At 47.8% G+C, this 11168-nt stretch overlaps 1 protein-coding gene across 1 annotated transcript; it reads right to left on the reverse strand.

Annotated features, from left to right (window-relative positions):
- Positions 1 to 5202: 5202 nt before the first annotated feature.
- Positions 5203 to 8547, reverse strand: F4813DRAFT_361551 (RNB-domain-containing protein). The gene is made up of 2 exons (XM_049243533.1): positions 8262 to 8547; positions 5203 to 8198 (listed from the first exon to the last, which is right to left on the reverse strand). The coding sequence occupies exons 1-2, from the start codon at positions 8455 to 8457 to the stop codon at positions 5434 to 5436; spliced, it is 2961 nt and encodes a 986-aa protein (XP_049099048.1). The 5' UTR covers positions 8458 to 8547; the 3' UTR covers positions 5203 to 5433.
- Between the last annotated feature and the right edge of the window lie 2621 nt (positions 8548 to 11168).

The following is an 11168-nucleotide window of genomic DNA, read 5'->3' on the forward strand; positions in this document are numbered from 1 at the left end:
ACATATAAGTATACCTATTGGAGTATATACACATATATGCACTCAACATTACCTGCAAACGCCCTTGCAGCACCGCGATGCAGTGTACCTGACAGGTCGTGGGGTCGCTCGGCATATTGGCTGCACGCTGAATTGATGACGATATATCGAATCTAATTTAGGTTGTCTGCCGGTCGCCTAACGGGCATTTCATGTACATACGTAAACACCTAAAGTGCTTGCATATGTTACACGTAAAGGCTGACATTTTTGGAGCTTGGCCCGATATATACATGTATTCGTCCCTTTGCGGATAATAATAAGGCTTGTTAATACGAGAGAATATTTGGGGGAATATGTAGGTATCTTGGGTACATACCTAATGTACCTACCTAGGTACGCATGCACCTATGTATAAATGTATATAATTCTAAGTGTTCCGTAAGGTGTGGCACGTTAGGTACCTAGGTACATGTAGGTATGTATGTACATTAGTGTAAGTACCTACTAATGTAGGGACTTACTACATGTAGGCAGCCCTATACGCTAAACTTACCGGTTGGAAGCCACGTACGACCCACTTCTATGTACATCTCATTCGTCCATTTCCCATCTGATCCTTCAACTTCTCAACTTCAATATTGACAAGCCTACTCCAATATTTCACCGCCAGTCTTACGTCTCTAAATCCTACCAACGTCCCGACGTTCTGGTATGCTTTTGATGAAGCACACTATTACTAAGGAGTTGCTGAAAAAGGCGCCCTGCAGGAAAAATCCCATGGTTAATATTTGTTCCTACGTAATGTATGTTCTGCCCCCTCATGCAAATAGTAAGCCTCTAAGGTAACAGTTGAGGATATACTGTTGATTGGATACCTACTCTACATTATATTCCTAATGAGGTCAAAAGGCTAAATCATATCGCCTTGTTTTGAGCATACATGATCACATCAGGGCTCTTCCTATCCCCAGTCCTAAAAACAAGATGTATTCCTGCATTGCGGTCACGGCATACTACCATATTACCTGCTTAGTATCCTCTAAGTGGAGCTAGTATCCGCCGTCGTTGCGAAGGTGCATAATGACTCGCAGGTTTGCAGCATGGTCCGCAATCGCCCTAGGTCGAAAGATACGTTTCAAGTTCAGCTCGATCTCTCAGCTGCATCATACCGGCCATGTCAATATCAAAGCTCATATGTGATAACAGCCACAATAGTCCTACATTCGTAGGAGCTTCGTTATATCTAAGCTTTCTCGAGGAAAATACCACTAGCTCGCTATTACAAAGATGCCGATGAGACTTGAGGGTGGGTGATCCTGCACCAAGGCATTCCCAATTCACCACCAATTCTATAGCGATGCCTATATTGCAACCCTACCCTTTGACAAAGCATCGCGGCGGTGAAACCCCCAGACCGGGTTCGCGGCTTAGGGAAGCATTCCAGTTTAGGACGTAATCGTTCGAAAAGGCCAAGAGTAAATGCGCCGCCACGGATGCGTAATACGAAGCGCTCGTCCTGATGCCCAACAGCGTTTCTCCGCGTCGGGATGGGCTCTGAGCAGCCACCCTTACTTCGCTTCTGTGCCAGAAATCGATCGCCGGTATTCGAAATGAGAGCTGATGAAGGGAACAATTTACTGAGATCCCCCCCCCCCCCCTCTTTCTCTATCACATATCAACGACTCAAAAGTGTACTCGCGAGTGGCGCAAATAATCAATCACGCGTTGTCGAACCTAATATCACCGTAATCCTACCTTATGAACGTAATCACCATATACCTTCAAGTCTAGGCTGTATAAAGGCCATAGTATACGTGGCAAAGAACTTTATTAGTCAGTTGCGCCGACGTTATATCTGATCACTCAAGGCCATGACGCACCGCTCATGGTGAAGGGCCGCTAGGTACCAAACAATTCGATATGCAGGCTGTTGTAAGCACAATATTGACGGTAGCATTCATTCCGACAGCGTACCGGTGACTCTAGATGCCTTAAATGAAAGCTACTATTCATTGGTTCTGGTTGTTTATTGATGAAATTTTGGCTGACCGCATGCCACAGAGCTACTCTCTCAACCGGGCGACCATAATCACGACTACCGAAATATGTTGAGATACGGATCGTGGAGAGGACTAGGTCCTATCACGTAGCGATGCTAGCCGAGACATTAATGAGGAGAGACAATGTATTGCGGGCTTGTCACTATAGCTAGCCGAATATATAGTCGCATTCTTCAATGGCACTCTTATAACAGCGGCTTATTGCCATATACACGTGCCTATCATAGACGTCTAACGTATCCACATCAGTGGGAAGAAATATATTATCCGGGTCTCGAAAACACCACCATACAATCTTGTCCCCCACGAAGTGACTAATTTGATACATGGGAGGGTAATTCGAAAGCATAGCCTTGGGTAGCTACATACATGGACGCTACCCTTGCGTCGAAGTTAGGGGAATTTGCTATCCATGCGCGGACGCTCTCCCACTTGGTCGGTTCACGGACATGACGTCTCTTTGGCCACTTACCGTACATACATAGGTATACTACATACAGTAAATAGACCTCCTATGTAAGATCCACTTTGGAATTAATGGTCGTGCGTTCATTGCACGAGTCTCGGCTAGCAAGCTAATTACAAAGTGTAGATTGGCGCCGATACCACTGACTGACAGCGAGATAATGCTGTAACCACGCGAAGCAAACCTGGTTACTACTTTTCAGTAGTTATACATACAATAACTACCTACCACCTATAATAAACTTGCGAGGTGGGCCGTCGATGATATCAGAATTCAACTTTGAACTTGTTAACCAAAGTTCCAAGGCGAACGGATATACTAGTCTTGGTTCAGAACGGCCCGTGATGGCGAAGAACTAATGCTGTGGCGGTCCGAACCTCTCACGTTGTTCGCCTTGCAGCAGGTCATCATCGCCTAGGATGTGAAAACACACTTACGGAATACATATTGTCCTAAACTCCCAGAAAGCTGGTTCAGCCAACCGTTACCTTTGTCACTTGGCTTTCTGCACCCCTCAACGGCCCCAAGCAAGTAATTAATTACCTTGTATGCCCCATCGACGCCGCTATGAACAAAGCAGATCGAGTAAACCCGCCACTAGGTATATTCCATTCATTGTGCTCATTGTGCTCATTGTGCTATTAAAGTTGTACAATACTACAGACAAGGATATCCCACCGGACGCCCCCCCCATTCCGGACTATGGCGCCGGCGCTACATGCCCATTCTAGACCCGCAAGCTTTCCCAAATCGGACGGCTTCAATCGCCACTTGGCTCGAATTAGGGAGCTCATTGCCGTTTTGGGCTTGACGTATCTTGTTTGCAAAACCCCTTTTCTTCTCCCCAACCTTTTCGACTTCTTATTAATCAGATATTCCCTATAATGACGTCTGTTATAGCCCGGCGGCAGGGGAAGTTGAGATGAAGATTTAGATAGTTACGGGAATACTTCCGTGAATACATACAGAGTAACCAACTACATAACTGCACTATTAATTCTAGCATCTTGGTTCCAGCGTACGTACATACAATAGCGTATTCGTAATGCCGATTGTACATACATGCACACACATGGTGTATGTATGTAGATTCGCACGCAACACCCCCCGTTCAGGAACGGCCAGTTAACCCCGTGCATCTGCAGTCCATGTAGGTATGTCCGTCCATATGCCCCCCAGCCTTTCCACGCGCTCCCCCTAGCAAATAAATAGGGGACCGGGCACGGACAGAAGAACACTGGCCAGAAGCTATTATAGCTGGACCGCGCGAGTAAGTACATATGTATGCATGTACGTGCACACATACATACATACATACATATGTATCGAAGGCTGCACCGGCATTTGCGCGGTAAGTTCCGGACGGGCGGTTCCTATTCGCGGGACGGCCTTGCTGCGTCGATAGGCTTCCAGCGGTATGCAGGGTATCCGGAGGCCGAGCAGAAGAAGGCCAGGGCCAGGGGCAGCGGTTCCTAGATGCATATGCATATGTATGTATGTATGTATGTAGATTGGCAGGTATATGTATTCCGTACTATATATGTGAATAAATACGTAGGTGGTAGCCTATAAGGCGCCGCGGCCAAGAGCTGTCATTACTCGCGTGCAGGGCTCGCTTGGCCGGGAGAAACCGGTGCTGCGAACTGCGGCCTGGGGTATTTTATGTATGTCATGTTGATACGGTACGGTACGGTACGATACGATACGAAATTAACGAGTTTGCTTTGAAGACGGTGGCGTGTCTGGATAGATAGATAGGAAGGCTTTGGCTTTAGGGGTTCGTTGTCGGTAAGGATACCGAACTTACTTACCTACCTGTATGAGGGTAGGCTAGGTCGTGTCATGAAGAGCTCGGGATGTCTATGAAGGTGAGCTGGTGCAGATACATACATACATACATACATACATACATACATACTACGGGCTTTAGGTAGTAGGCAAGCCAACGCGATACATACTACTTCTCTGGCTTCAGTACTATAGTATATAAATTAGGCAGAGTAATTCAAAGAACCGCTCACATAGCAAATACGGAACAGATTATGCCTAGGTACCTAGTCATCCCTCGCCCTTCGAAGCACCCGTAGAAGCTTACTAGGTTAGTCGCTCTTAGAAAGTTTGCAGACGGATGGATACTACATCATACCTGGGCAAGGCAAGGCAATGCAATCGTAACATCCATACACGATGCATACCTAACCTACATCTTAGCCAGACTCGGTCTCTAGAGTCTAGGTCGGAGACATTTACCCAAGCCCAATATACTAACTAACTATGTACTTGCCTCCTCCTCCTCCTCCTCCTCCTTGGCAATATCCGCGGCCAAGATGCGAATGCGTGATTTTATATTATACCAGTGTCGTGTGCGATGGGTTTGGACATTTGCCTATTTCCTACCTAACCTTGGTATTCTAAGTGCCTGTCGTGAGATGTACTAGCTTAGGGACCTGGGTACCTAGGTAGGTAGGTAGCTAGCTGATGTTATGTGAGACAAACACCATATAGAAAGACTTTACAAATAGTAAGGATGACCTGAGAGATCTTGACTCTGTCGAGGAACAAATATATCGTGGTGCTTGACTACACATTTAACACCTGATTTATCCGTATCACTGTCATCCGCAGTAGCGAAGTCTACGGAAGAAGACCTGTTTCCTAGGGCGAAGCAATTTAGTTAGTAAAGTCGTCAAGTAGTAAGATGTGAGACCTTAAGACCTAAGCCAGGGCGTAAAACGAGTATGAGATCAGAGTTCACGAGTGACAGTTCTCTATCGTCGACAAGGCATATCCATTAACCACGCCTAAATAACAGAATCTTATGATAAGTACCTAGGCACTCGACTCTTATAGCTATGTCGTGTTGCCCCTTTAGCAAACCACAACACCTAGACCCCCAAATTTATTTCCCTCACTTCATCAAAATATCTATCCAGCCCTAACAAGCTCCATCTTCGCACCCCTCTTGCCCGTCGCCTCGTCCTTAACATCCTGGATACGCACCACTACTTTCATAAACAACTCGACAGTAACCTCCCTACTCCCGCTAGTCTTCAGCGTATACGTATCCGCATCGAACACGCTCTCCGGTTCCGGCTCCGCTAGATCTCGTAGTCGAATCAGGCCCTCGATACCGAACCTCGGCACCAGGACCACGAACCCGTTGCTGAATATCTTCATCACGAAGCCTTCTTCCTCCGCGACCCGGCCCCGTAGTGATTGTCCGACGTAGTACGCAACGCTGGCGCGGCCCGCGAGCTGCGCGTTGCGGTGCCGCACGTTGATGTTCTTGCACACGGCCTCGAGGCGCCCGCGTGAGCGCACCGCTGGGTGCATTGGCTCGTACTCGATGGCGGCTGCGAGCTGGCGGTGGGCGACGAGGTCAGCGTACCGTCGGATTGGACTCGTAAAATGCGTGTAGATCTCAGACGCGAGACCGTAATGTCGGAACTCGGTGAATGCTTGGGTGCCTGCGCAGAAGTACTCGGCGCTCATCATGCACCGCGTCGCCATGATACGCACCAGCGTGTTGAAAAACGGCTCTCGCGCGTCTACGCATTGGTCTAGAGAGTCGGCCAACGCTTTTGACGAGTCGAAGTGTAACTCGAATCCGCGCTTCACCTTGAGCTGGTTGGCTAGCTCGTCGAAGTTGGTCTTAGGCGGCGTGGCGTGGCGTCGTAGGATGGCTGTTTGAGGGAAGGCCTCATAGATTTTGCTCGCAACGCTGATGTTGGCGAGCAACATGAACTCTTCTACGAGGGAGTTGGTATCCAGCAGCGCCTTCGTCTTGACGTCAATCGGATCCGAGGTTTCTGATTCCATCTCGACCTTGACTTCGGGTGATGAGAGACTTAGAGCTCCGGCGTCCATTCGTTTTTGTTTCAGCTTTTTCGATAGCATTAATAGTGTCCTCATACCCTGGGTTAGGTCGTCCTGTTGAGATGCATCATCGATACGTAATTGTGCCTGCTCGTAGCTGAATGCTTCACGAGACTTGATGACAGACTTGGTAAATCTCACGTTGATGATATCGGCATCTCGATTGACTTCCCATAGCACCGAAAACGCGTAACGCTCTACGTACGGTTTTAGGGAGCAAAGGTCAGTACCTAGCAACATCGGCAACATGTCGATACGCTTGTCTACTAAATAGACAGTCGTTCCTCGGATGCTTGCTTCGGTATCCATCGCATTACTCGGCTTCACAAAGTGCGAAACGTCTGCAATATGAACACCGACCTCGAAGTTTCCATTTGGTAGTGGTCTTGCGTGTAACGCGTCATCGATATCCTGACAGCCGGGAGGATCGATGCTGCAGATAAGAAGGCCTCGAAGGTCCTCCCGGTCTTTCCAGCCAGGATCGTCGGTGCTAGTTGGTACTATCCAATCGTGTCCCTCCTTAGGGAGACAATCTAGCACCGTCTTCGGGAACGGCCGGTATTGGACATCGTACTCAAGCAGCAGCGCTTCAGTCTCCGCGGCCTTGCTCTCTAATTCACCCAGAGACCTGATAAAGTGACCGACGGGGTGTCTAGATTCGCGATCCCACCAATCGATTGCGACGAGTATTCGCTTTCCAACAATCTCGCCAGCTTGTCTTGTACGTAAGCGGATCTTTGGTACTTTCTTATCCATCGGGATTAGGAAGACACTTTCTTGCTTCCTGCCTTGGGTGCCAGATCGGCTAACAGACGATGGGTCGACATGACCGACATATTGACGCCAGTTTCGCTTGATTATACCGACTACTTTCGCAGTAGGCTGAGGTCGACCTTCTGTGCTTAAACCTTGCGTCTTTTTGACTTGCTCTTGTAGAGCTCGCCTCTCCTGTTCGGTAACTATATCACCGCCTTCTTCATTGTCGGCGCTCTCGTTCTTCGTGATGGCCTCTTCCTCGATAATCTTGGTAGAGGGCACCTTCCACTGGTCTTGGGGGAGAACTTCCACGACGACAACATCTCCATCTACTGCACGGTTGATGTTTTCACGTCCAAGAACAATCAGCGCTTTTGGAAACGCGGGAACCTTGATCGAGGCTTCAAGGTAATTGTACGGGGATACATTAAATATACCCTGATGGAGAACGCCACTCTTGACTCCGGTCATCATCTTTGAGAGAGTATAATGTTCGGGATATAAGAATGTAGAAGTATTCTTATCTCTAGACATGCCCCTCTCTTGTGATTCAGGAATCATGTCGAGTAGTCGGTCTGCATCCTCGAGTCCTGATACGTAGTCACGTAATGTAATAGCCGGAACCTTCTCCTTTTTGGCCTTTTCGATATTCAATATATCGTCTGTAAGCATAACCGTTACCGGTAACTGCTTGCTCTTGTTCTGGTTTAGGTGGTCATTGTACCACTTGACAGCTTGCCGTACGGCCCTGTCATTCCTGTCGTTGATGGTCTCATCCTTCTCTCTCGGTACGTGGGTCTCGAGTCTGAACTCGTTGAAGAATACGTAAAAGCGTTTGTCTTCACTTTTGGTCAGGCCAATCAGCCGGTTATATAGCGGCAAAGACCTGTTGCGTAGTTCCTCTAGGACGGTCTGTAAAATAATAACGTCATAAAACGCAGAGCTTTGCTCGAATAGATCCATAGCATTAAGCAGAGCATTTGTGTCTGGGACAAGGTAATGTCCTTGCGGGTAAGCCTTGGTACCGGCTGGCCTGTCCGAGAGGACGAAAGGGCTTACTAGAGTTGAAGTTAGCCTTGATACCTATGGGCGCTTCTTACTAACCGAATATGAAAACTCACACTCTCCGCCCGCGTTTCTTGGTGCTGTGGCCCGACATTTTGAACATAGCTTGGAGGAGCAAGGAATATCTTGGCGAAGATAGACCTCGCGCACAATCTTTTGGACCTTGCCGCTCTTGGTAGATCTCACATAGGTCTTGCTCGAGAGATTCGGAGAATACGAGTCAGCACCCTGCGGTCTTTTGAGACTCGTCATCTTGAATATAGGTTTCAGTTTGATAAGAAATTTTGTATTCAATGTTCAGTAACGAAGTCAATGGCGCGCGGCTGGACGGTCAAATTGCAGTGCAAAGCGCAGCGAAATTGTACAGCGTCACTTAAGCGCGACTTATCGATAAAGGGTCTGATATCAAGCTATTGATTATCTAACCTAAGGTAATCGACTAGGTTAGGTACTAAGGTACTTTCTATTGCCAGCTGTCTGTAGCCGCCACCGGTCCGTCAGCATATACTTCATTAAATGAATAACAGGTACATAGATAGAATCATTCTATGCAAGACTCTCTCACCACTACATAATGTATTTCAACATCGTTAAACCTCCAACTTCAAGACGAACAATCCAATGTCTTTTTTTATCATGAAAAAACTAAAATTTACGTAAATGTTTGCTATAAATCAAGATTTAACATAACCGACTGCCAACTTTAACTCGTGTGATGTGTGATCGCTATACCGTTTTATTAACGTCAAAGCACCTCTTCCCTATAATTTCCCAAGCGACTATACCTGGACTCTACCGGCGGAAAACAAGATATCCGCATGAGTCGTGAAACTCAACAGGAGATATGTAAATACCTACTAGGTTACAAGGTTCTCCCCCCACTTCCCATCCCGCCCGGCTCTTCCGTCACCTCAAACACGGGCAACTTGCCGGGCGCAGGCCCGTCGCAAGAGGCATGAGATGCGGTTGCGAATCTATATTAAATCTGACTCATATGATCCACAAATTCAACCGGCAGATTTTCCCGCGACGCGCTGCCTTGTTCTCATTGGTATCCCCCCGTCGATCAACGATATGCGCAACCCTTCAATTTTAAAAATAGCATTATTGGCAATTTTACCATGTTGAATCTGGTGTTGCCATTTTTGCGTCCTTTTTCTAGGAGTTGTGAATATGTGCCGATTTCTTGCAAGGCGAAGGTAGGAGAAAAGGGAGAAAAACAGGTCTACGCGATGGAGATTTGGAGTCATCCTCACCTAAATAGGGCGAGATCGACGAAGGCTTGGGAAGTAGGTCTCTCAGCGGCAGCAAAGTGGTACGATGGTCTACCTGTTATACGGGCGTGTTTCTTACCAGCTTCCAAGGTCGGCAGGCCATGTGAATAGTCACATCTGCACCGGTGTGGCCAGAAAACACGCTACTTTCGCGTTCTACGGTTGCTATCACAGTCGTGAGGATGTGCAAGTGGCCGCCGCGATGGCGCGCAACGTCTATAGCCTCACTATTCTATTAAGACGCCGGGGAACAGGCAGGTATACTGACTGGCTACTAACTGGCCGACTGGTTGACTGACTGACTAGGCGTACTGCATGTAGGGTGGTGGTGCTGCTTCTAGGTGCCTGGTCAAATCCTACGGCACTTAGGGATGGTGAACCGCATCGGACGATATATCAGCATCGCGTGGAGTGCGCCATTGTTCAACACATAGCCCTCGCAGGTTGTATCCCGTCGCGCAAGTAAGCAACATCGGCTGTTCTTTATCAAAAAAAAGAAATACAAACCTAAAAAAGGGTTGAGAGAAGAAGACTTGCGATACCGGAAGTTGATAAGGGGAAAAACTTGATGATGTTCGGTACGTCGTCGACGCTGTGAAGCACTCCAACGTGGAGAAGACGTCACTTCCGAATGTCTCTCGACGGTTACCTAGAACAGGTCTTAGGGAATGATTCGGGCAAACGTGGTAGGAGTGTTGATTTAAACATGAAACATTACCATCAGCCACGGTTCTAAAACATCGAGGAAGGAAAATAAAAAAGATGATGAGGAAACACGCTTCTGTGGCTAGCCTCTAGGAAGTTTGTCCGAATGCTGTGGCACACTCGAAGTGTTGCCATATCGGATAGTGCTGGTTTCACCGATTAACTACAGACTCTGGGACTCTATCGTGATTCGGTAACGGAAAGTTGATGAGATTGGGTTTGAGATCTCCAGATCAGCCGTCTGCTGCCTGCTTACTGCTTGCTGCTTCTGAAGTTCTACTACGTGACATTAACTTGATCTCGTACGTACATGCGTCTACGTGCATTGGAGTAGATGGTCGATAGGAGGGTTAGGTGGGTGAGACCTATAGAAGAGACCTCGTAAGAGACCTTTACTTTGGAGACTACCTAGCGCCAAGCCTCCCAGCAATAAATTCGGGCTTCGGCAGCGGCGCAGCTATAAATATTCTGTGTAAATTGCGTCATTGAGCGATGGCGGCGTTCTTCGGGGAAAAAAAGAAAAAAGCCACATTCTTCATACTGCATCCGTTGGGAAAAGCAATATGGTTCTCTCCAGAGCGAAGAAACAGAAAATAGGTAAATTGTTTTGTGATACATACGTTTGTCCATCCAAAGTACCTAATGTAAAAGAGAGGCTATCGACGCGGCAGGAATCTAAGCTAAAAACGATCAATTGTGGATGCTCGGCCGCCTGCTGCAAGAGCGGGTAAACAGGGATCTGGGAAATCTCCCGCTCTGTCGTGCCATGCAGAAGCAACGGACGAGCAGGTCATGGTAGGCTGGTACATACATAGGCTGGTAGGCACGTCTGAGCGTTCCTCAGTGGGTCGGCAGCTCGATAGACAGATCGTGGAGTGCACTCCTTGGGAATAATCTGCCGGGGGAGGAGGGCAAGCAAAGCCATGGGGGGGGTCTGTTGGTGGCGATGCCGCCGCCTAGTGTACAACTACACTTATACTATAC

This window comes from Daldinia decipiens (assembly GCF_022478715.1).
Source record: "Daldinia decipiens strain CBS 113046 unplaced genomic scaffold F4813scaffold_19, whole genome shotgun sequence".
Lineage (NCBI taxonomy): Eukaryota > Fungi > Ascomycota > Sordariomycetes > Xylariales > Hypoxylaceae > Daldinia > Daldinia decipiens.

What these genes read in the sequence shown, in the direction of transcription:
- F4813DRAFT_361551 (XM_049243533.1), bottom strand. Translation starts at nt 8,457, where the DNA reads ATGACGAGTCTCAAAAGACCGCAGGGTGCTGACTCGTATTCTCCGAAT. An exon ending in AAGAAACGCGGGCGGAGAGT is followed by an intron (nt 8,199 to 8,261) that starts GTGAGTTTTCAT and finishes CTTCAACTCTAG; the next exon opens with TAAGCCCTTTCGTCCTCTCG.